The sequence below is a fragment of the Ailuropoda melanoleuca genome, chromosome 16 (genome assembly GCF_002007445.2).
Source record: "Ailuropoda melanoleuca isolate Jingjing chromosome 16, ASM200744v2, whole genome shotgun sequence".
In the NCBI taxonomy this organism is placed as follows: domain Eukaryota; kingdom Metazoa; phylum Chordata; class Mammalia; order Carnivora; family Ursidae; genus Ailuropoda; species Ailuropoda melanoleuca.
In genome coordinates this window covers 83,702,572-83,723,162 of record NC_048233.1, presented here as the reverse complement: position 1 = coordinate 83,723,162, position 20,591 = coordinate 83,702,572, and the positions used below count along the sequence as shown (strand labels likewise).

The 20,591-nt window shown below is 62.4% G+C and overlaps 1 protein-coding gene across 3 annotated transcripts; it reads left to right on the top strand.

Annotated features, from left to right (window-relative positions):
• Positions 1 to 65: 65 nt before the first annotated feature.
• ATG2A (autophagy related 2A) lies at positions 66 to 20,012 on the top strand. 3 transcript variants are annotated; one of them, XM_019796916.2, is made up of 41 exons: positions 66 to 370; positions 2,461 to 2,623; positions 2,733 to 2,885; positions 3,037 to 3,139; positions 3,559 to 3,694; positions 3,838 to 3,936; positions 4,242 to 4,338; positions 4,427 to 4,591; positions 4,698 to 4,838; positions 5,384 to 5,621; positions 5,705 to 5,849; positions 5,946 to 6,038; positions 6,473 to 6,631; positions 6,742 to 6,985; positions 7,342 to 7,438; positions 7,561 to 7,720; positions 8,327 to 8,469; positions 8,554 to 8,693; positions 8,801 to 8,961; positions 9,650 to 9,800; positions 9,895 to 10,094; positions 10,197 to 10,277; positions 10,487 to 10,593; positions 10,686 to 10,778; positions 11,756 to 11,826; positions 12,046 to 12,122; positions 12,682 to 12,852; positions 12,990 to 13,116; positions 13,206 to 13,417; positions 13,982 to 14,190; positions 14,466 to 14,601; positions 16,168 to 16,281; positions 16,424 to 16,525; positions 16,606 to 16,690; positions 16,788 to 16,920; positions 17,007 to 17,079; positions 17,283 to 17,365; positions 17,632 to 17,753; positions 17,898 to 18,052; positions 19,102 to 19,254; positions 19,335 to 20,012. In XM_019796916.2, the coding sequence occupies exons 1-41, from the start codon at positions 200 to 202 to the stop codon at positions 19,569 to 19,571; spliced, it is 5,700 nt and encodes a 1,899-aa protein (XP_019652475.2). In that variant the 5' UTR covers positions 66 to 199; the 3' UTR covers positions 19,572 to 20,012. The 3 variants fall into 3 exon arrangements, with proteins under 3 accessions (XP_019652475.2, XP_011219917.2, XP_011219916.2); XM_011221615.3 differs by having other exon boundaries at positions 67 to 370; positions 12,682 to 12,846; positions 16,075 to 16,281; XM_011221614.3 differs by having other exon boundaries at positions 68 to 370; positions 16,075 to 16,281.
• Positions 20,013 to 20,591: the final 579 nt, after the last annotated feature.

Genomic DNA, 20,591 nt, shown 5'->3' with positions numbered 1-20,591 from the left:
CCCGCGGCCAATCAGTAGGCCTCGCCCTTTACAATGGCGAATGGCAGTGAGCGTGGGGGGCGTGGCTGAGGGCCCGGGGGCGCGGCCTGGCGCTGAGAGAAGCGGCGGGGACAGCCGGGGGCTCTAGTGAGCAGCGAAGCCGGACAGGGATCGCCGGCTGGCGGCGAGCGGAGGCGGCCTGGGCCCGGCGGCCTCCGAGATGTCACGATGGCTGTGGCCATGGTCGAATTGTGTGAAGGAGCGGGTATGCCGCTACTTGCTGCAGCACTACTTGGGTCACTTCTTCCAGGAGCACCTCAGCCTGGATCAGCTCAGCCTCGACTTGTACAAGGGCAGCGTTGCCCTGCGGGATATCCACCTGGAGATCTGGGTGAGGAACGAGGCCCGAGATCGGGAAGGGGGGGGGCGGTGCGCAGAGACCTGAGGATCCCGGCTAAAGGGGTCAGGCTGGGGGACCAGGCAGAGGGCGTGGAGAGGCCGTGGGAGTCAGGCCCTTTCCAGGCTACTGATCGGCTTCAGAGTCAGAACCTGGGTGGGAAGGGGGTCCCTGCTTCCACTTCACAGTAGGAGAAACTGAGGCTGAGGAGGGGGGTGTCACTTGTCTGGAGAATGCCGGAATAAGCACATCGAGTTTGGGGCCTGAGTTGAGAAGAGTGGTCCTCAGGGGCTAAGGAAAAGGTGAAGAGGGAGCGAAGGAGCTAGGGGACTCTGACAGGACCCAGCCAGGGCAGTGACAGAGTTGGGGCCTTGCAGCTAGCTGGTCAGGCAAGGCTGGTAGGGGTCTGGAGTCCTGATGAGAGCACCTGTGGGAAAGGTGCTCTGACCTCCTGACCCTCTGATCCTGGGCCAAGTGGGTGGGGTTCGCCTCAGGATGTGAATGTCAACAACCGCGTCAGCTCCTGTGTTGATCAACACCTCGTGTGACTGCTGCTGCCTACTTCCTGCTTTTGGGAGAGTGGGATGGACCCAGTGGTGTTGGGGAGGGGCTTGGGAATCGCCTCCCTTCCCTCAGGGAAGCCCACCCCCCAGGAAAGATGGAGGGGTTTGGCTTCAGGCAGGGAGGAATAAGGTCTGGGTCAGAAGCCTGAGGCTGCGGGCAGTGAGGGGCAGCGACTCACACCTCATCTGAACTGGGAAGTTGCAAAGGAGCCACCAGTTAGAGGCATCAGGCCAGGGCTGGCCCTGGGTCAACCCCCAACTCCAGAGCAGCAGGGGTGGGCATGGGGTCAGGGGCTTCTCCATTTTCTGGCTGGTCAGACAGGGTGCTTGGCATAAATGCAATCTGGGGCAGGAAGAGCTGAGCTTTCGGGGTAGGCCAGGACTTCCTGAGCAAATGTAGGGGCAGAGGGAGACATCCAAGCCCAGAGTTGGGGACACCTCCCGATAACCTCTTGTCTGTGAATTCTAGTGGAGGCCTTTTCTGACCTCTGACTTTTAGGCTGGCCTGAAAGGAACGGCCAAGACCTCTAGGTTGCCTCTTTCTACTTCCAGTTCCAGAAAACACCTTCACCCTGCCCTGCCCTTCCCTCTTGGTGGGGGTTGAAATGGCTCCTAGAAAGGCTGCTTTCTGGGGTGACCTCCAGGAAGGGGTTCTCCCTTGGTGGAAAGCAGGTGCTTTCATAGCCAGCCCCTCCTCCTAGCCACTCAGCCTGCAGCCTCTGCCTTGAAGACCCCAGAAGAAGCCTAGTGCCCAGGGATCCTGGGATGGGGTGAGGAGAGAGGCCTGTCTCCCAGATGCAGTCCTCACAGTACACTGAGTGATTAAACTAGTTCCTTCTCTCTAGGCCTCAGTTTCCCATCTGTGGATCTCTGGGTAAGGAGTTTCACCTTGACCTCTCTAAGCCTTCTAGTTCTGCCATGTGTTTGTTTATTCTTGGATCCAACAAGTGTTTACTGGGAACTTCTCTGAGTGGTACCACACAGTACCTGGGATCACACGGAGCAGGCAGGTGGGTTCCTGCCTTCAAGGAGCTCCCAGATGGTGGTGGTGCTCTCTCCCCATTGGTAACCAGAGGCTCTCAGCCTTGTACCTCAGAGAGGTACAGCTACTCCAAGTGTTTGGAGTTGGTGGGGGTCCCCTCTGACTCTGCTCAGCCCTCTGCCAGCCTCTCCTATATACTCCCCTTGAACTCCATACTCGCACAAAGAGAATGTGGGTGCTGCCACGCTCGGCTTGGGCCTTTTCACATGCTGCGCCTGTGCCTGGATCATGCCACCTACCATCCTCTCTGCCTGGCTCCTCCTTTGCATCCTTCAGCTCCCCCCCTCCTCAGGCTTTAAGGATGAAACACGATGGGCCAAGAGTAGGAATGAGCTAAAGCAATGGTAGAACTCTGTAGCGGGGCGAGGCAGGGGCAGGGAGAACAAGGGAGCTCTCCAAGGTCAGAGCACACCGACAGGGAGTGTGGCAGCCACATTTCGGGTTTCCCTGAGCCGGATTTATCTTTTCCCTGCTCCTAGTCTGTGAACGAAGTGCTGGAGTCCATAGACTCACCCTTAGAGCTGGTGGAAGGCTTCGTGGGCTCTATCGAGGTGGCCGTGCCCTGGGCTGCGCTGCTCACCGACCACTGCACCGTGCACGTGTCAGGCCTCCAGCTCACGCTGCAGCCTCGCCAAGGCCCAGGTGAGGGCAGGGCAAGGCTGGGGGTGAGGGGGGGCAAGTGGTAGGAGAAAGCCTGGGCTCCCAGGAGCTGACTAGGCTGCCTCTCCTGAGACCCTCTTCCTACTCACAGGGCCAGGGGCTGCCGACTCGCAGAGCTGGGCCTCATGTATGACCACGAGCCTGCAGCTGGCTCAGGAGTGCCTTCGGGACGGGCTGCCCGAGCCCTCTGAGCCACCACAGCCCCTGGAGGGACTGGAAATGTTTGCCCAGACCATTGAGACTGGTAAGTAGGCCTCTCATGGCTACCCTGCTGCCTGCCCCTCCATAGCCCACAAGACAGGGGCCCCAGACAACCGGACGGCCACACTGCTCCCCCAACAGGGACGCTCTGCCTACCTCTTCCAACTGGCCTGAGACCCCTTTCTACCCCTCAGTGCTGCGAAGGATCAAGGTGACCTTCCTGGACACTGTTGTGAGGGTGGAGCACTCACCAGGTGATGGGGAGCACGGCGTGGCACTAGAAGTCCACGTGCAGAGGTAGGGGCATGCGCAGAGGAGTGGGCTGGGGTGAAGACGGGGGGTGGGGGTGAGGGGCTGCTGGACGGTGTTGGCCCTGCCGCAGCCTCTAACCCCAGCTTGGGCTCCTGGGAAGTAACAGGGCAAATCTTGGGTGGGCCTGGGTGGTGGCTGTGGTGGGAGGGAGACCATATTGTGAGCCTGGAGTGGTGTCCAGGGGCCAAGTGGTACAGGCCCAGGGTGGCTGGGTCCCCGCGGATCAGATGACTGAGGGTCTGAAGAGCAAGGGCTAGCCTTGGAGGTCCGGGATGGCCTGGCTCTGATGGGACAGCTCTGCTGGCCAGACTGTCTGGCCCCAGGCCCCTAGAACAGAGCACTGTGTGGGGAGAGGGGCTCCAGCCTGGGGTGGCTGGGGCGAGGGCTGATCCTACACTCGCCAGACTGGAGTACTGTGATGAGGCAGTGCGGGACCCAAGCCAGGCGCCTGTGGTGGACGTGCACCAGCCTCCTGCCTTTCTGCACAAGCTGCTGCAGCTGGCAGGGGTCCGCCTGCGCTTCGAGGAGCTCCCCCCACAGGTGGGCTGTCTCTGATCCCCACAGCCTCTTTCTCCTTCTAATCCCTGTCTTCTCTCCTGTCTGCCCCACCACGCCCCATCCCTTCTGACCATCTCTGACCTCATCTTCTCGACCCGTTTCCTCTTGTATCCTTTTGCCTCTAGGAAGATCCCCCGAAACCCCCCTTGCAGATCGGCAGCTGCTCAGGGTATATGGAATTGACAGTGAAATTGAAGCAGAATGAGGCCTTCCCAGGCCCCAAGGTGGGTCCCCAGCCCCTGTGGAGGAGGGAGTGTACCCCATTTCAGAACACTCCTCAGCAGTACTGACCTCCCCCGTACGAAGCAGGCTCATTGAGTGGGGGAAATTACTGCCTTCTTGGCGATAGAGAAACAGGCTCAGTGGTCAGGTTGTGGCCAAGGTCACACAGCTACTTGGTGACAGAGCTTAGCCTTGCCATTGGCATCCTACCTGCTCTGGGTGAGGGCAGGCGGGCGATGGCTCTCAGAGGGCCAAGGTGGCAGGTGCAGCCTCCATGGTTGGCCCCTCTGGCCCCTTCTGTCCCCAGCTGGAGGTGGCTGGACAGCTGGGCTCCTTGCACCTGCTCCTGACCCCTCAGCAGCTCCAGCAGCTTCAGGAACTGCTCAGTGCCATGAGCCTTGCAGGTGAGCCCCCTGGGCCCTCCACGGGACAGGATGGCTGGGGAGCGGCCAGCTAGGCTGGACCGACACAAAGAAGTGGCCTCCTCCACAGACCCTGACAGCCTGATTGACAAGCTGAACAAGAGCCGCCCGCTAGGTGCTGAAGACCTGTGGCTGATCGAGCAGGACCTGAACCAGCAGCTGCAGGCAGGGGCTGTGGCCGAGCCCCTCAGCCCAGAACCCCTTACCAACCCTCTTGTCAACCTGGACAACACTGGTGGGTGTGGGGCCAGACCTGGCAATTGCCCAGGCAGCTAGCCTGGGTGCAGGAGTCACAGGGGCCGAGTGCAGCTTTCCCTGACCTCCCCTGCGCTGGCCCACAGACCTCTTCTTCTCCATGGCGGGCCTTACGAGCAGTGTGGCCTCAGCCCTCTCTGAGCTCTCCCTCTCGGATGTAGACCTGGGATCCTCTGTGCACAGCGACATGACCCCTCGCCGGCTCTCTGCCCATGCTCACCCAACTGGTGAGTACTCCCGGGGCAAGAGGAGCTGGAAGAGGCCTCGGGGCCCAAGTGACATCATGTACATGCAGGAGGCCTCCAGCGACACTTGGCTGTCTGCTGTGGGTGGCTTGGTTCCCTGGGGAGGCTCAGGGGAGGCTGGTAACACAATGGATAGCGGCCTGTTTTCACAGTCCGTGATTTTGGGCCAAGCACTTAAATTCTTGGAGACTCAGTTTCCCTTTCCGTAGAAAAGGGGTAATAAGATCTGCCCTTGCCAGGCACTGTGGTTTGGCCGGTGTTTATTGAGAGATTATGTATGTGAGGCGCTGGCCTGGGTGCTTTATCACTCTAGTTCTTCCAGCTCCATGAGAGGGTTGGGTTGAGCCTAGGCTCAGCGTCTGGCGTAACGAGGCTCTGTGTCAGCCCTGCCCGGCCAAGCCCATGCCAGAGTCACAGTCCATATGGGCCAGGGCTCCTACCCGCCCCTAGCCCAGTATCTAACCATCCCTCTACCTGGGGTACCCACGCGTTCTGGGAAGTCCCTGGTGAAATCTCTGTCCTCCCAGGCAAGACGGCCCCCACGCCCCTCCCGGACACCCTGCGCCCTGACTCACTGGTGAAGATGACCTTGGGGGGCATGACCCTGACCTTGCTTCATACGTCTGCCCCATCTTCCGGACCACCTGACCTCACCACCCACTTTTTTTCGGAGTTTGATGCCACCAAGGATGGGCCCTTCGGCTCCCGGGACTTCCACCATCTCCGACCGCGCTTCCAGAGAGCCTGTCCCTGTAGCCATGTCCGGTACAAGCCCAAGGCAGGGGCCCAGGGAGAGACTCCCTCAACCCCCCAAGCCCAACTTCTGATGCCCAGCTTCTCTCTCGCAGGCTAACGGGGACAGCCGTGCAGCTGTCCTGGGAGCTGTGGACTGGCAGGGGCCGGCGGACGACCAGCACGCAAGTGCACTTCGGGCAGCTCGAGGTGCTGGAGTGCCTATGGCCCAGGGACGCGACAGAGCCCGAGTACACAGAGGTGAGGGCCAAGAGCGGGTGTGTATGTGGCAGGGCCCGCAGCTTGCAGTGGGGGTGCAGGCTCGGCCTGACTTTCGCCTCCTGTGTCCCATCCCAGATCCTGAGCTTCCCCAGCAGCCCAGGTTCCCAGGCCTCAGCTCGGCCCTGTGCCCACCTGCGTCATACACAGACTCTCCACCGGATGTCCAAGGTAAGCCACCCCAGCCCGTGCCCAGGGGCGCTTGGCTGTTTCCCATCCCACCTCTCAGCCTCTGCTAGGACCTCCCTGCTCGCACCCTCCACCCCCTTTGCCCGCGTCCAGTTAGAGCCCACCTCCCGACCTGGGAGCCCTTGAAGACAGCTGGGCCCTACACAGGCATCCTGTTGGCCTGGTTGGCCCTTCCCTGGCTCATCTTGGCAAACCTCTGCGGGTCTCCAAATATGGGGTGGCTTTTATTAAACAAACATGGTCATCTTTCTTAGGCATTGTGGTGAGGATCTCCAGGTCCCCTGCTCAGGCTTTCCTTCACACCACCCAGGAGGGCTCTGTGTTTTGTTTTTGCTCAAGGGCTCAAGGGTGTCCCTTCCCATACTGCCCTCACCTACCCCACAGCCCTCGCTGAACTGAACACCTTCCCCCCGCAGAGCCGCCCCCGGCGCTCCATTGTCTGCCGTTGCCACTCAGAACTGGCCCTGGACCTGGCTGATTTCAAGGCAGATGTGGAGCTGGGGGCCCTGGACCGGCTTGCTGCCCTGCTGTGCCTGGCTACCATGCCCCCTCCCGAGCCACCTGCTGGCCTCCTGGTAAGATAGCCAGCTGGGGCAGGGAGCTGGTGCGGGCCCTCTGGCTCACAGCCGCAGTGGCGGGGCCCTGGCAGCGGTCTGATGCCCCCCGCCGCCCCCCTCCCCCGCAGACAGAACCCGCACCAGCTGCCGAGCAACAGACGGTGGTGCGGTTGTCAGCACCCCGGGCCACACTGCAGCTGCACTTCCCCATCGCCGACCTGCGGCCCGAGCGGGACCCCTGGGCAGGCCGGGCTGTGCGGGCCGAGCGGCTGCGGCTAGAGCTGAGTGAGCCCCAGTTCCGGTCAGAGTTGAACAGCGGTCCTGGTCCCCCGGTCCCTACCCGCCTGGAACTTACCTGTTCCGACCTGCATGGTGAGAGCCCCGGGGGGCAGCACCCAGGGCAGGGCCTCAGGCCTCTGGGAGAGGTGGGCCCAGGGCTGCGGAAGGGACTGAGTCACAGTCAGGACAGACTCCGGCTCAAGCCTCCCCAGCTCCATGAGGCACTAGCATTGCCCGTCTCCAGGCTTGTGTGAGAGTGGGCGGAGTGGACCCTTGATCAAGGGACTGCTGCAGACTGGCTGTGAGGGAGGGCGCAGGCCTGTAAACGATAAAGACAGTCACCAAAGGACAGGGTGGAGGTTGCAGGCCCCCACTAACCCCACCTCCCACTAGGGAAGAAGTGGGGAAAGTCAGCAGCGACGACCCCCCACTCCTCCTCATCCTTCCAGGCACTTACGAAGATGGAGAGAAGCCACCCATCCCCTGCCTGCGGGTCTCCAAAGCTCTGGATCCCAAGAGCGCTGGGCGCAAATACTTCCTGCCTCAGTAAGTGGGGCTCTGGAAGGGTCGGACAGGAGAGGAGCACTTTGCTACTGAGGCTGGCTACTGAGGTGGGATCCGGGGCTGGAGGGGCCTTGCGGGCCAGTGACAGGCCTGTGCCCTGGCAGGGTCGTGGTGACGCTACACCCCCAGCTCAGCAGCGCACAGTGGGAGGTGGCCCCTGAGAAGGGAGAGGAGCTGGAGCTGTCAGCCGAGAGTCCCTGTGAGCTGCGGGAGCCTGAGCCCTCACCCTTCTCCTCCAAGAGGACCATGTACGAGACAGAGGAGGTGAGGCCCCGAGCCTGGGGCGCCAGTGATGTGACTGGGCACCAGCGAGAGTTTCTGTCTCCCATCGTCTTAGACCAGCGGGGGTCAGAAGCACCCCCGCTTATGGGGCCTGAGCGTCAGGACACTGGTGAGGGCAGGCCCCGGACGGGACGATCAGAACCCCGTCCGTTGACACCGTGTGTTCGGACCTCAGGATCCTCTTCTCTGAAGGTGATGAGATTTGAGTGGGAGACAGTTACAGCCCTGGCCTCAGCCCAGATGGTCTGGGTTTGAATCCAGGCTCTTCCATCCATGGCTTCGTGCTCTTGGAACTGGTCTGATCTCAGAGTTCTACAGATGAGTTTCCTCATCTTGAAAGTGGTTACAATGACCCGTGTCACAGGCTTATCGTGAGGATAAAGGGGTGGACACACGTGAGGTCCTCCTGCATAGCAGGGTTAGCACGTGGTCAGCACGTCACACGAGCTGGCTGTCATCCATCCCAGCACAGAGGGGCTCCTGTGAGTGAACGAGAGTGAATGAATGATAGGAAGTCAGGGTCTGATTCCCGAGCCAGTGACCCGCCCTGACAACTCTCAGATGCCTTTCCCCCGCTCGTCCATCTAGATGGTGATTCCTGGAGACCCGGAGGAGATGAGGACCTTCCAGACCCGGGCCCTGGCGCTGTCGCGCTGCAGCCTGGAAGTGCTGCTGCCCAGCGCCCACATCTTCCTGCCCAGCAAGGAGGTCTACGAGAGCCTCTATAACAGGTGGTGACTCAGGCGGGTAGGGGGAGCGTGCGGAGGGGCTGGGCCGGGCCACCCTCACTGCTGCTGTCCATCCACCGGTCCCAGGATCAACAACGACCTGCTCATGTGGGAGCCTGCGGACCTGCTTCCTGCCCCTGACCCCGCCGCTCACCCCCCTGGCTTCCCGGGCTCCTCGGGCTTCTGGCATGACAACTTCAAGATGTGCAAGTCAGCCTTCAAGCTGGGTAGGAGGGAAGCCCCAGCAGGGGTCCCGAGGCCACCCCAGAGCTGGGCAGGGCTGGGGCAGCCTTCCCAGGTCTCCTTCCCACTTGGCTCCTTGATCTCACCCCAGACTCAGACTCAGAAGATGAGGATGCCCACTTCTTCTCAGTGGGGGCATCAGGCGCTCCCCAGCCCCCTGCCCCCGAGTCCCCAAGTCCTCGCTCCCAGAGTACCTTCTCTACACTGGTGACAGTGCTGAAGGGTCGGATCACAGCCCTCTGTGAGACTAAGGTGAGGGCAGCCCTGGGGAGGTGAGCCCTGGTGACTCCAGCGCCCCCCACCCACCGTTGGCAGGAGAGCAAGACCAGGGTGAGAAGCTCCAGTTTGGGAATCTAGGAAAGGAAACCCCAGTGTTGCTGAGAGTGGTCTGTCCAGCCAGCAGCACCCACCCACCATCCACTGCCCCACCCGTGCCTCCCCAGCCATCCCAACACACCCCGTGCACACCTGTTGTACGTAAGGTGCCATACTGGGGGTCCAGATGGGCACTGTCTCATGCTGGAGGGCAGATAGGGCAGGGATGACGCCCCTTCTGGCAAAAGAGACAAGTGATGGGGCGCCTGGGTGGCTCAGCCAGTTAAGGGTCCGACTCTTGATTGAGGCTCAGGTTATCTCAGGGTCCTGAGGTCAAGCCCCAAATCAGGCTGTACACCAGGCATGGAGCCTCGTAAGATTCTCCCTGTCCCCACCACCCCCCCCAAAAAAAGATTCTCCCTCTCTCCCTCGCCCTCTGCCCCTTCCTCACTCCCTCTCTAAAAAGGAAAAAAAAAAAAAGACAAGTGCTGCTCTAGGCCTTCACCAGAGTCTGGGTAGAGTGAGAACTGGTCCTACTTAGGCCTGGGCTCCAGGAGGCCACCCCCCTGAGGGCTCCGGGCTGCCAAGTGCCCTGGGGAGGCCCCGCCACATGCTCTGTCTGCAGGACGAGTTTGGGAGGCGGCTAGAGACCTCACACGGGGAGCTAGTGTTGGACGTGGAGCAAGGCACTATCTTCAGTGTGTCCCAGTACCGAGGCCAGCCGGGGCTCGGCTACTTCTGCCTGGAAGCTGAGAGGGCAAGGCTCTACCACCGAGGTGTGAAGGGAGAGGACCTGCGGGAGGGACGGGGGCCCTGGGTGGTGGGGGTGGCCAGCCAGCTCGCCAGGGGTCTCACCAGTGGCCTCCGCAGCGGCTGTGGACAACTACCTGCTGCCCAGTCACCTGGAGCTGCCCAGCTTTGCTCCCCCGGCCCAGCTGGCCCCAACCATCTACCCTTCGGAGGAAGGGGTGACCGAACGGGGAGCCTCGGGCCCCAAGAGCCAGGGCCGGGGTCCCCACATGCTGTCCACAGCTGTGCGCATCCATCTGGACCCCCACAAGAATGTCAAGGTACAGCAGTGCCTGCTTCTGGTCTACCAGTTGGCTGGGGCAGCTGCCTCCCTGGTGCCTGGCGGGCTGGGCCCCACCGTGCTGACTGTGCCCCACCTCCAGGAGTTCCTGGTGACACTGAGGCTCCACAGGGCCACCCTACGCCACTTCATGGCTCTACCAGAACAGAGTTGGCACTCCCAGGTGAATGCAAGTAGTGTGGGCAGGCAGGCCTCTGCGCTTGGGGGGAGGCCAGTTGAGGGGCCTGGGCTGGGCCAGAGCTGAGTTCCCCGCAAAGCCCCTGGCCAGGGGGTACGGTAGCAGCTGATGGGCGTGCTGGGGGGCTGGGGGGGTGGTTAGAGGAAGGAAGAGGCCCCTGATCCTCACCACCTGTCCTGGCCTGGCCCCCAAAGCTGCTGGAGTTCTTAGATGTACTTGATGACCCAGTGCTGGGCTACCTGCCCCCGACCGTCATTACCGTCCTGCACACTCACCTGTTCTCCTGCGCCGTGGACTACAGGTACCCAGGCTGGGTGGGCCAAGAGCCAGGGGCCGGGGGCAGGCTCTCATGTGTGAGGAGCCCGCCCTAGCACATGTGTGACCCCCCGCCAGGCCCCTCTACCTCCCTGTGCGTGTCCTTGTCACCACTGAGACCTTCACCCTCTCCAGCAACATCATCATGGACACCTCCACTTTCCTGCTCAGGTAGGCACCACCCCCACCCAGCTCACTTCCCACGCCCTCCCCCAAACTGGGCTGCAGCTGCTACTGCCCCAGGGTCCTGCCTACCTGCTGTGTGTCCTCAGGCCAGTCTCTGAGCCTTCCTGTACATTTGGGTGATGACCCCTCCCTCAGGAATGAGATTTGATTCCACCTCCTGGGACCACAGTTGCTGCTCATTAGAGCCTTTAAAGCATTTGCGCTCTCAACCTGGTCATCTCGCTGCCGTGCTTGTTCTAGGGATATGAGGGTAACAGGGGCATGCGATGCCTTTGTAGTATGAAACAATCTGAATGCCCCCAAATGACAACTTGAGTCAGTTAACGTGGCTTCCCCAACCATCAAAGTCAAGTTGAAGAACGACATTGAAAAATGTGAGAGATGCCATAACGCAGCGTGTACCGAGAAGCCCAAGGTAGAAAGCTCTACGTGGTGCTGTTGTATTTAAGATTTATGAAGGTTTATTTGTATATGTGTCTGTGGCTTCACAGATAAGATGAAGAAAATGCATATGGCACTTTTCTCAGAATTTGGGTTTAGGGACTATGATTAGATTATTTCTTTCTTATTCCTGTGTTTTTAAAATATCTTAAAGGAGCTTTGTTATGTTGCCATTAAAATAAGGACTTACTTTGAAAGAATGATGAATGCTGTGGGGGGAAGCAGGACACTTCCCTCCTGGGGCCATGGAGGAGTGGGAAATACTTGGAGAGCGCTACCTGCCCTCTGACCTAAGCGAGCATGTGCTATGTCGGGCCTGCGGCCTAGGAGACAGGCCCGGTCTCCCCAGTGTACAGACAAGAACACCGAGGCCAGAGAGGACCCAGCGCTAGTTTCTTGTGGGTTTGGGACCCCCTGTGGCTGCCCCTCTGCCTGTCTCTCGGGGCCCCCACCTCTGTGGCTCCCATGGAGCTGCCGCCTGCAGCGGCTCCTGGGCCCTTCTCAGCCCTGTTCCCCACCAGGTTCATCCTTGATGACTCAGCCTTATACCTGTCCGACAAGTGTGAGATGGAGACCCCAGATCTGCAGCGAGGTGGGCAGGCCCTGGACTGGGCTCCCTCCCCTCTGAGGGCCCCCAGCCGCACCCAGAGCAGCCAGCTGTCCTCATCCCGCTGCTGGCCGGTCTCTTTGCACACATGTGTGCACGCACGCAAGGGCTGCATTTAGATAAACGCCCGATTCTCCGCGCTGGTGGTGGGCTGGGGGCTGGGCGTGAAGAAGCAACTGGAGCATCTCTTGCTTTCTGCTTCAGATTATGTCTGTGTCTTGGATGTTGATCTTCTGGAGCTTGTGATTAAAACCTGGAAGGGGAGCACCGAGGGCAAACTGGTGAGTGTTGCCCAGAGTCCCCCAGAGCTGGAGAGTTCAAAGGGCCAAGGGAACCTTCAGGGGATCGCCCCTTCCCCTTGCACTCTCTCCTCCCTTCTGCTCCCTGGGCCTGGGCTCAGGTTCCAGTCACTGCCTGCCCTTCTGAGCTGGGCTGTGGTTCCTGGCCCTCCTGGGAAGGGTGAGACACATCCTGGGCTTCCCCTCATATGAGCCCCACCACTAGGGGGCAGCTGCAGCCAGGGCAAAAGCAGGGCCTCTGGAGTCCATAGGCCTTTGTGGGGCCTGCTTCCTCCTCTGTAATATGGAGATAACAGCCCCCCCCCCCCGGCCAGGCTGAGGTGAACGATGGGCACTCGAACGTTTTCCCATGGGGAGTGCACTCCTGCTTCCCTGGGCAGCCCTGGGCGAAGCCTCTTTCGCTCTCTGGGCTGAGTTTGCTCCTTTGTTCAGTGGAGCTGTTGGGCAGCAGGCTGACCAGCCCAGGGAAGATCTGGCCGGGTCCTGTGTGTGGTGGGGATGATGCCTGGGCTGATGGGGCACCCTCCCCCCTGCTCCCCAGAGCCAGCCGCTGTTCGAGCTGCGCTGTTCCAACAACGTGGTGCACGTGCACAGCTGCGCAGACTCGTGCGCCCTGCTGGTCAACCTGCTGCAGTACGTGATGAGTGAGGGCGACCTACACCCCCCTCCCCGGCCCCCCAGCCCCACGGAGATCGCTGGTCAGAAGGTACAGGTGAGGCCTGGCCCTACAGGCTACTGGAACTCTGCCAGGCCCACTCCCCGGCCGCAGCCCCTAGCGCCCTGGCATTGGAGGGGGGGGCGCCCCTCCTTCCCGTCACTCATTCGTGACTCCTCCCCTGCCTGGCACAGCTCTCTGAGAGCCCTGCCTCCCTGCCCTCCTGCCCCCCGGTGGAGACAGCCCTCATCAACCAGCGGGACCTGGCTGACGCCCTCTTGGACACTGAGCGCAGCTTGCGGGAGCTGACCCAGACTTCAGGTGGGGTGCGGGGGTGCTTTGGGGCCAGGGGACGCAATCAGGCACCCAAATCGCGCATCCCCCCCAAAAACTGGCGTCTCTCTCCACAGGTGGCCCCCTCCCTCAGGCCTCGCCTGTGTCAGTCTACCTATTCCCAGGTGAACGGAGTGGGGCCCAGCCCCACTTGCCCTCTGTTGTGACTCCCGCTGGCAGCTTGGGGTCCCACTCAGAGGCCAAGGAAGATGAAAAGGAAGAGGGAGATGGAGACACTCTGGACAGTGACGAGTTCTGCATCCTCGACGCTCCTGGCCTGGGCATCCCGGTGTGTGGGAGGCAGGCTGGGCAGGGCCAGGATGTGGTAGGACGGGGTGGCCCCCTTCTGCACCCTTGTAGCGCTCCTGCTGCTGGAGGGGTCGGAGGTGGTCTCTGTCGCTGGGGAGGCGGGTCTGGGTCCGTGGCTGTTTCTCTGACTCTGGGCTTTGAGGAGCAAGTGGATTTCCAGAGGAAGAGAGAGAGAATGGCATCCAGGGTAGAGGGACAGGACATCGAGGGGAGGCAGGAAGAGGGGCGGGGTGGTTAGCAGGGGGGGCAGAGAACCATTTGACTGCCAGGGTGCTGACCGGCTGGCCCCCAGGAGCCAACGGGAATGTCACATGCAAGCAAGACCCAGGCCCAGGGAGACAGGGCTGGCAAGAGAGCAGGGCATTTAGGGGTCCCCCTGCCCCCGGACAGAGCACTCTGACACAGTTTGTGGATTGGGGCCCAGGAGAGTCATCTTTTGTCCAAAATGGGGGAGGCGTGAGGATGGGGAGGAAGCTGGGAGAGGCTGGCCTGGACGGGGGGAAGGCATCCATGCATGTAGGTTCACTCGGCCCCCTCCCCACAGCCCCGAGATGGGGAGCCTGTGGTGACACAGCTGCATCCAGGCCCCATCGTCGTGCAGGACGGGTACTTCTCTCGGCCCCTGGGCAGCACGGACCTGCTGCGGGCGCCGGCCCACTTCCCCGTGCCGACCAGCCGAGTGGTGCTGCGGGAGGTCTCGCTCGTCTGGCACCTCTATGGGGGCCGGGACTTTGGCCCCCACCCTGGCCACAGGTGAGAAGGACGGGGTGCAGGGGGCAGCTATGGCCATGGGGCCCACCCACCAGGAGATGGGGCCCGGGCTGGGGGGAGGGGTGCCAGCTCTGACCTTCAGCTGCTGATAACCTTGCACAGAATCCTTGCCTCAGTGGCTCGGTTCTTCCTCCTTCCTTGCCCCACCCACCTCCCAGGGCTGGGGCCGGAGAGGCTTTCCTGCCCTGGGCTGAAGGGCCTGCTCTGACGGGAAGGGGGTTACCCCGAGTCAGCTTGTCCCCTGTCCCTCTTTCCAGGGCAAGAGGCAGCTTCATGGGCCCCAGGGGCTCCCCTTCCCGCTGCTCCGGCCCCAACCGGCCCCAGAACTCTTGGCGTATGCAGGGGGGCAGTGGGAGGCAGCACCACGTCCTCATGGAGATCCAGCTCAGCAAGGTAAGCTGGGGGCTCAGCGTACAGAAAGCCACCTGGGCGGGGGACAGGGCAGGCTCTCCCATCCCTGGCACCCAGCCAGCACTCCACCATGGCCACTTAGCTCCTGTCCCTGCTCAGGCACCAACTCCCGAGTGTTTGCGGATCGGTGGCTATGCCGCCCCCCCCGGGTGCAGTTCTAGACGTTGGAGGGAGCAGTGAGCACGGCAGACAGAAGCCCTGCTTTCCTGTCACATGTGTGGTGGTGGAGGGAGCCACAGAAGATCTGTGTGCTGTGGAATGGGATCAGTGTTTGGGGAAGGTGAAGCAGGAGGGGGACAGGGAGCACTGGGGATGATAGCAAAGTCCTCTTGAGAAGGTCCTGTTGCCACAAAGACCTGCGGAAGGGGGCAGGAAGAGGTTTTCAGGCAGAGGGCACAGCGCAGAGGCTGCGGGCCGGGAGCGTCCCTGCCATGTCTGGAGCCACGGGGCTGGCGGGACCGCAGCCGGGCTGGGAGGGGGGCCGTGGAGGCCATGTGGGCCGTGAGTCTGACTGGGAACCAGGCTGCCTACGGCCCCCTCAGGCCACAGGACAGTTGTGGCTTTTACTAGAGTGAGATGCAGTCAGCAGGAGATGGTGGCCGCACAGGGTGGCGGCAGCCGCAGAGCCAGTGACAGTGGTCCGGTTCTGGAGAAATCTGGATGGGGAGGAACCACAGGTTGGGTGGGCTGCCAGGCCGACCTGAGATGGTACAGGCAGAGGTGCTGCTTCCTAAGGGTGAGCCGGGTGGGCCCTCACCCCCAGCACATGGGGCTGGTGTGCCGAGAAAACTCTGCAGCATGCTGGGCTGGGGGGCCGGCACTGGGTGTGGGGGAGAGGGAAGGCCAGGGCAAAGTTCCGAAGATGAGAAAGGCCTTGACCTGCTCGAGGGGCAGGAGAGAGGCCAGTGGGGCAGGCCTGTCAGCAGCAAGGTGGAAGGTGGGCTTTGGAGGGAGAGACCCGCCTCTCCAGGCCAGGAGGGGGTGTTTGCAGGGCACAGGGTGGGTGGCCGTGCGTTGTATGGAGATCCCTCTGGGTGTGTGGAGAAGGGGCTGAGGGGCCCAAGCAGGGAGGCCATCTAGGGGAGAGGGGACTGTGGCCTCCAGACCAGGTGGCGGCAGTGGAGACGACAAGTGCAGAGACTGGAGAGATGTGCGAAGGAACCGAGCCCAACGACGGCCTTGCTTGGTGACGGAGAGGCGGGAGGGCAGTGGTGATGCTTGGGGACAGGCACACGGGGTGGGGGGGCTGTTAGGTGACAGGAAGAGAATGGGAGCAAGTAGATTCGGGGAGAGATTCAGGTCAAGAGCTCAGCGTGCCAAGTGGAGTTTGAAATGCCTCTGGGACAACCATGGGGAGGCAGCCGGGTGGGGGGCTGAGGTAGGGCTAGGGGCAAGAAGGGTGGCTGGGAGAGGCGGGGCCCTGCCTCCCCAGCTCAGGCCTCTGCTTCCCCGCAGGTAAGCTTCCAGCACGAGGTTTACCCGGCAGAGCCCGCCGCGGGCCCTGCGGCCCCCAGCCAGGAGCTAGAGGAGCGGCCACTGTCCCGCCAGGTGTTCATCGTGCAGGAGCTGGAGGTCCGAGACCGTCTCGCCTCTTCCCAGATCAACAAGTTCCTGTACTTGCACACGAGCGAGAGGCTGCCACGTCGCGCCCACTCCAACATGGTACCGGTTGCCCCCGCCAGCCACCAGGGTGTTTGAGAGCCTGGGAGGATGCCGGGGCTCAGGCAGGCCTCGATGAGGGCACAGGGTAGACGCAGGGGCCCAAGGCCCAGGCGAGTACCCAGAGCTTGCCCTCTGCCCCCAGCTCACCATCAAAGCCCTGCACGTGGCCCCCACGACCAACCTCGGTGGGCCCGAGTGCTGTCTCCGCGTCTCGCTGATGCCCCTGCGGCTCAACGTGGACCAGGTGAGCAGGCCAGTCAGGGGCAGAGCCTGTGGTGGGCCCCACTGCCTCTGGGCCTCGCTGACCTGCGCCTTCCCCGGCAGGACGCCCTGCTCTTCCTCAAGGACTTCTTCACCAGCTTGGTGGCCGGCATCAATCCTATGGTTACGGCGGAGACGTCCGCTGAGGGTGAGAGGCTGAGCCGGGACGGGAGGGCCCGGGCCTCCCGCCTCCCACCTCCCAGCCGTGCCTGGGCCCATTCCCCCCTCTGTGTCCCCCACCCTAGCTCGCCCTGACCCCCGAGTCCAGCCCAGCAGCCTCCAGGAAGGACAGCCTGAGGACGCAGAGGTGACCGGCTCCCGGGAGGCTGCGGGCGGTGGACACGGCTCCCCTGCTGAGCAGCAGCCCATCTACTTCAGGTAGGGCTGAAGGCGGAGGGGTCCTCGCCCAGGCTGCAGGGGCGGGGTCGGTAACCAAAGGCCCCCTCTCCCTGCTCCCCGTGCAGGGAGTTCCGCTTCACGTCTGAGGTGCCTATCTGGTTGGATTACCATGGCAAGCACGTCACCATGGACCAGGTGGTAAGTGGGGCTGTCACGCGGCATGGTCACATGGGCCATCCCTCTCGGGGGGCCCCGTTCTGCCCACGCGTGGCTTAGTCTGCTGGGGGCCGTGGCTTGCGTCCAGGCCGTATTGGCTGCCGAGCCGGCCTCCGGGGGCTCGGACGGGCTGGGCGGGTGCCTATCCTAAACTGTGTAAAGCCCAAGCCGTTCTCCTTCCCCAGGGCACTTTCGCTGGCCTCCTCATCGGCCTGGCCCAGCTCAACTGCTCCGAGCTGAAGTTGAAGCGGCTTTGTTGCCGACATGGGTGCGCCCTCCATCCCCTCCGCCCCCCCCAGCCTCTCTTCAGGGTCCCCTATCTGCCCTTGGCTGTATCCTGACCAGTTGTGTGGCCTTGGCCAAGTCATCATTCCTCTGGTGCTTCAGTTTCCACTCTGTAAAGTGGGCACAGTCACCCTTTGCACTGGGCTGGAGGGCTGCTATGGAGAGTGTTGGGGTACCTCGGGTCCTGGCGCCATGACCCCTCAGTGTGTGGCTCTGCCCCTGTACCCTCCTCTCCTCTCCCCTTCCCAGACTCCTGGGTGTGGACAAGGTTCTGGGCTATGCTCTCAACGAGTGGCTGCAGGATATCCGCAAGAACCAGCTGCCTGGTCTGCTGGGGGGTGTAGGCCCCATGCACTCAGTTGTCCAGCTCTGTGAGTGGCCGGCTGTGGGGGCTCTGGAAACTGTTCTGACCCTTGGGCAGCCTAGAAGATGCCCCGGGAGTAGGGGGAGGTCCTAAGTCAGGGTAGGTGCGGGCCATACAGCCTTGGGCATCTCTGACAACCCCACCCCTGCAGTCCAAGGGTTCCGGGACCTGCTTTGGCTGCCCATCGAGCAGTACAGAAAGGATGGGCGCCTCATGCGGGGGCTGCAACGGGGGGCTGCCTCCTTTGGCTCGTCCACGGCCTCAGCCGCGCTGGAACTCAGCAACCGGCTGGTGCAGGCTATCCAGGTGAGTGGGTACCTGCTTTCAGGCCAAGTAGGGCAGGGAATTTGCTCCACGGAGCCCGATCGGTCCCCAAAGTACTACTGAGTACGGACAGTCTGGGTGTGCGGTTTCATTTTATGAGACACAGTCATGGACGGGAGAGGCCCAGTGACCAGCCTGAGCCCATAGCAACTCCTGGGAGCGTGGGTGCCCTGCAGCCTTTAGCCCACCGCGCCTCCGCTCACGGCCCGCTCTTGAAGAGGAGGGAAGGGGGTGTGGCTCTGTTTACAGACAGGAAGACTGAGGCACAGACTGGCTGGCACTCACTCAGGCCCCACACTTTGCTAGGCCGGGCTGGGTCCCCAGGGAGGCCCCGGAGTTGTCCTGTGAGCAGCTCTAGTTCAGTGCCGTGGACTCGAGTAGGAGGGCGAGGATGGGCCGGCCTTTGTGGGGCAGTCACAGCAGGTAGGGGTGAGCGTGCTGGTGCGAGGGGAGCTCAGTGCTTCTGGGATCTGCATGCCCAGCCCCTTGCAGGCGGAGGAGGCTGGAAGGATAAGCAGGCCCCAGAGAGCCCCCCAAAGGCACAGCTAGGTGGGGAGGTTGGGTCGGAAATGAGGGGCAAAAGGAGCAGAGGAGCCAGCGTCAGAAGGAAGATCAGAGTCGGTGGGGGTGAGCAAGGGGAGCCCAGCACGCTGCCAGGGGCTCCCCCGCAGCTGGCAGGGCCAGACCAGGTGCAGGGGAGGGGAGACGGCGCACTCAGTCTCGAGAAAGCTGCACGTGCAGCACCTCACAGATGGGGCAGGTACACGTGCGGTGGTCCACACAAGGAGGGTTTGGGGTCCGGAGGGCTTGAGGAGAGTCCCCTCAGGAGGCACGCCCTCCACCCGAAGCCCCCTGACCCAGGTGCTGGAAGCATTGGCAGGACCCCAGGAGCAGCACCATAAAAGCGTGAGCCCCCCCTGCCACCCCGGGCTGGCTGGGGGTTTCAGCATGGTCCTCTGGGGCTGGCGTGGGGGCTGGGTGTGTGTGCCCGGGCTGGCTCCCCTCATCTGGTGCCCTCCATGTCCCCTCAGGCTACAGCTGAGACCGTGTACGACATCCTGTCCCCAGCGGCGCCCATCCCCCGCTCCCTGCAGGACAAGCGCTCTGTGCGAAGGCTACGAAAGGGCCACCAGCCCGCTGACCTCCGGGAGGGTGTGGCGAAGGCCTATGACACAGTTCGAGAGGTGCTAATCCCGTGCCCTCCCCCCCAGCCCCACACCCACCTCCCCACCCAAAGCCCTACACTGACCTCCAACCTCCGCAGGGCATCCTGGACACGGCTCAGACCATCTGTGATGTGGCTTCTCGGGGCCACGAGCAGAAGGGGCTGACGGGCGCCGTGGGGGGCGTGATCCGCCAGCTGCCCCCAACCGTGGTGAAGCCCCTCATTCTAGCCACGGAGGCCACGTCCAGTCTGCTCGGAGGGATGCGAAACCAGATCCTTCCTGACGCGCACAAGGACCACGCTCTCAAGTGGCGCTCGGACGAAGGCCAGGACTGAGCACCGGGCGCCCTGGACCCAAGGGCGCTGCCCCCCATGTCGCCCAGCCAGCCCTGGTGGTGCCTCGGCTCCTGCGCCTCCCCAGACTTCTGGCCCACAGCCAGGCGGGCCCTCGGGGAAGGACCTGGAAGGACCCTGGCTGGCCCACCCTGCCAATCGCTGTGAGAATGAGGCCTCCTTACCTGGGGCCTCGGCCCCGTCTCTGCACTTTTCCTCTGGGGAGAAAGGACACTGCCTCCACCACTACCTGGGCCCACACTGCCGCCTTGTCCCAGGACGGAGGCTTTTGGACCCTCAGACCCCAACTCCACTCAGCCAAGTGTCTTTCTGTGTCTGGGGGGAGGTAGGGGACAGACACTGTGTGGTTCAATGTTATTTTTAAGCTCCTTGAGCGTGTGGGTCAGTATCTGCATGACGTGGAATAAACTGTCCCCACCGCCAGCCCCTTGTCCTGTGTTCCTGTGCTGCCTCAGCCTCAGCCTTGACCTTGGCTCTCACCCACATCCCCACTTCTGTACCCAGCAGCTCCCATGTTACCACCAGGGGTCACCACACCCACCCAGCAGGTTGAAACTGGCCCCCAGCTACCTGTCTGCCCCTGCAGTCCTTCCCCCGACTGCCCGGCCTCTGCGCTGTGCTCTGCCATTCCTGGCCCCACTTCTGTGTGGCAGGAGCTGAGTGAAGTGGGGGAAAAGGAGGCCTGGAGCCCACCTCACCCAGACCGTGTTTCTTGGCTCTAACCCAGCAAGAGCCCAGGATCCAGCCTTACCTAGGGCCGGGTGTGAGGGGACAGCTAGAAGACACTGGACCAGAGCAAAGGGTCAGGTTGTGGGCTGCCCCACGAAGGTTTCCCTGACCATGTGGTCTGAGGCTCACGCTTGGTCTCTGAGCTGCAGGTCCCTCCTGGTAATCCCTACCCAGGGACCCGAGGGAGGGTCTGTCAAGGCCATTCGTGGAAGGCTGCGCCCTCTGGAGGCTGCGCGTGCCATCCCTAGCAGAAGGCTTTTCAAGGGACCGGAG

What these genes read in the sequence shown, in the direction of transcription:
- ATG2A (XM_011221614.3), top strand. Translation starts at nt 200, where the DNA reads ATGTCACGATGGCTGTGGCCATGGTCGAATTGTGTGAAGGAGCGGGTA. An exon ending in AGGCCTTCCCAGGCCCCAAG is followed by an intron (nt 3,937 to 4,241) that starts GTGGGTCCCCAG and finishes TTCTGTCCCCAG; the next exon opens with CTGGAGGTGGCTGGACAGCT. An exon ending in TGCCCATGCTCACCCAACTG is followed by an intron (nt 4,839 to 5,383) that starts GTGAGTACTCCC and finishes CTGTCCTCCCAG; the next exon opens with GCAAGACGGCCCCCACGCCC.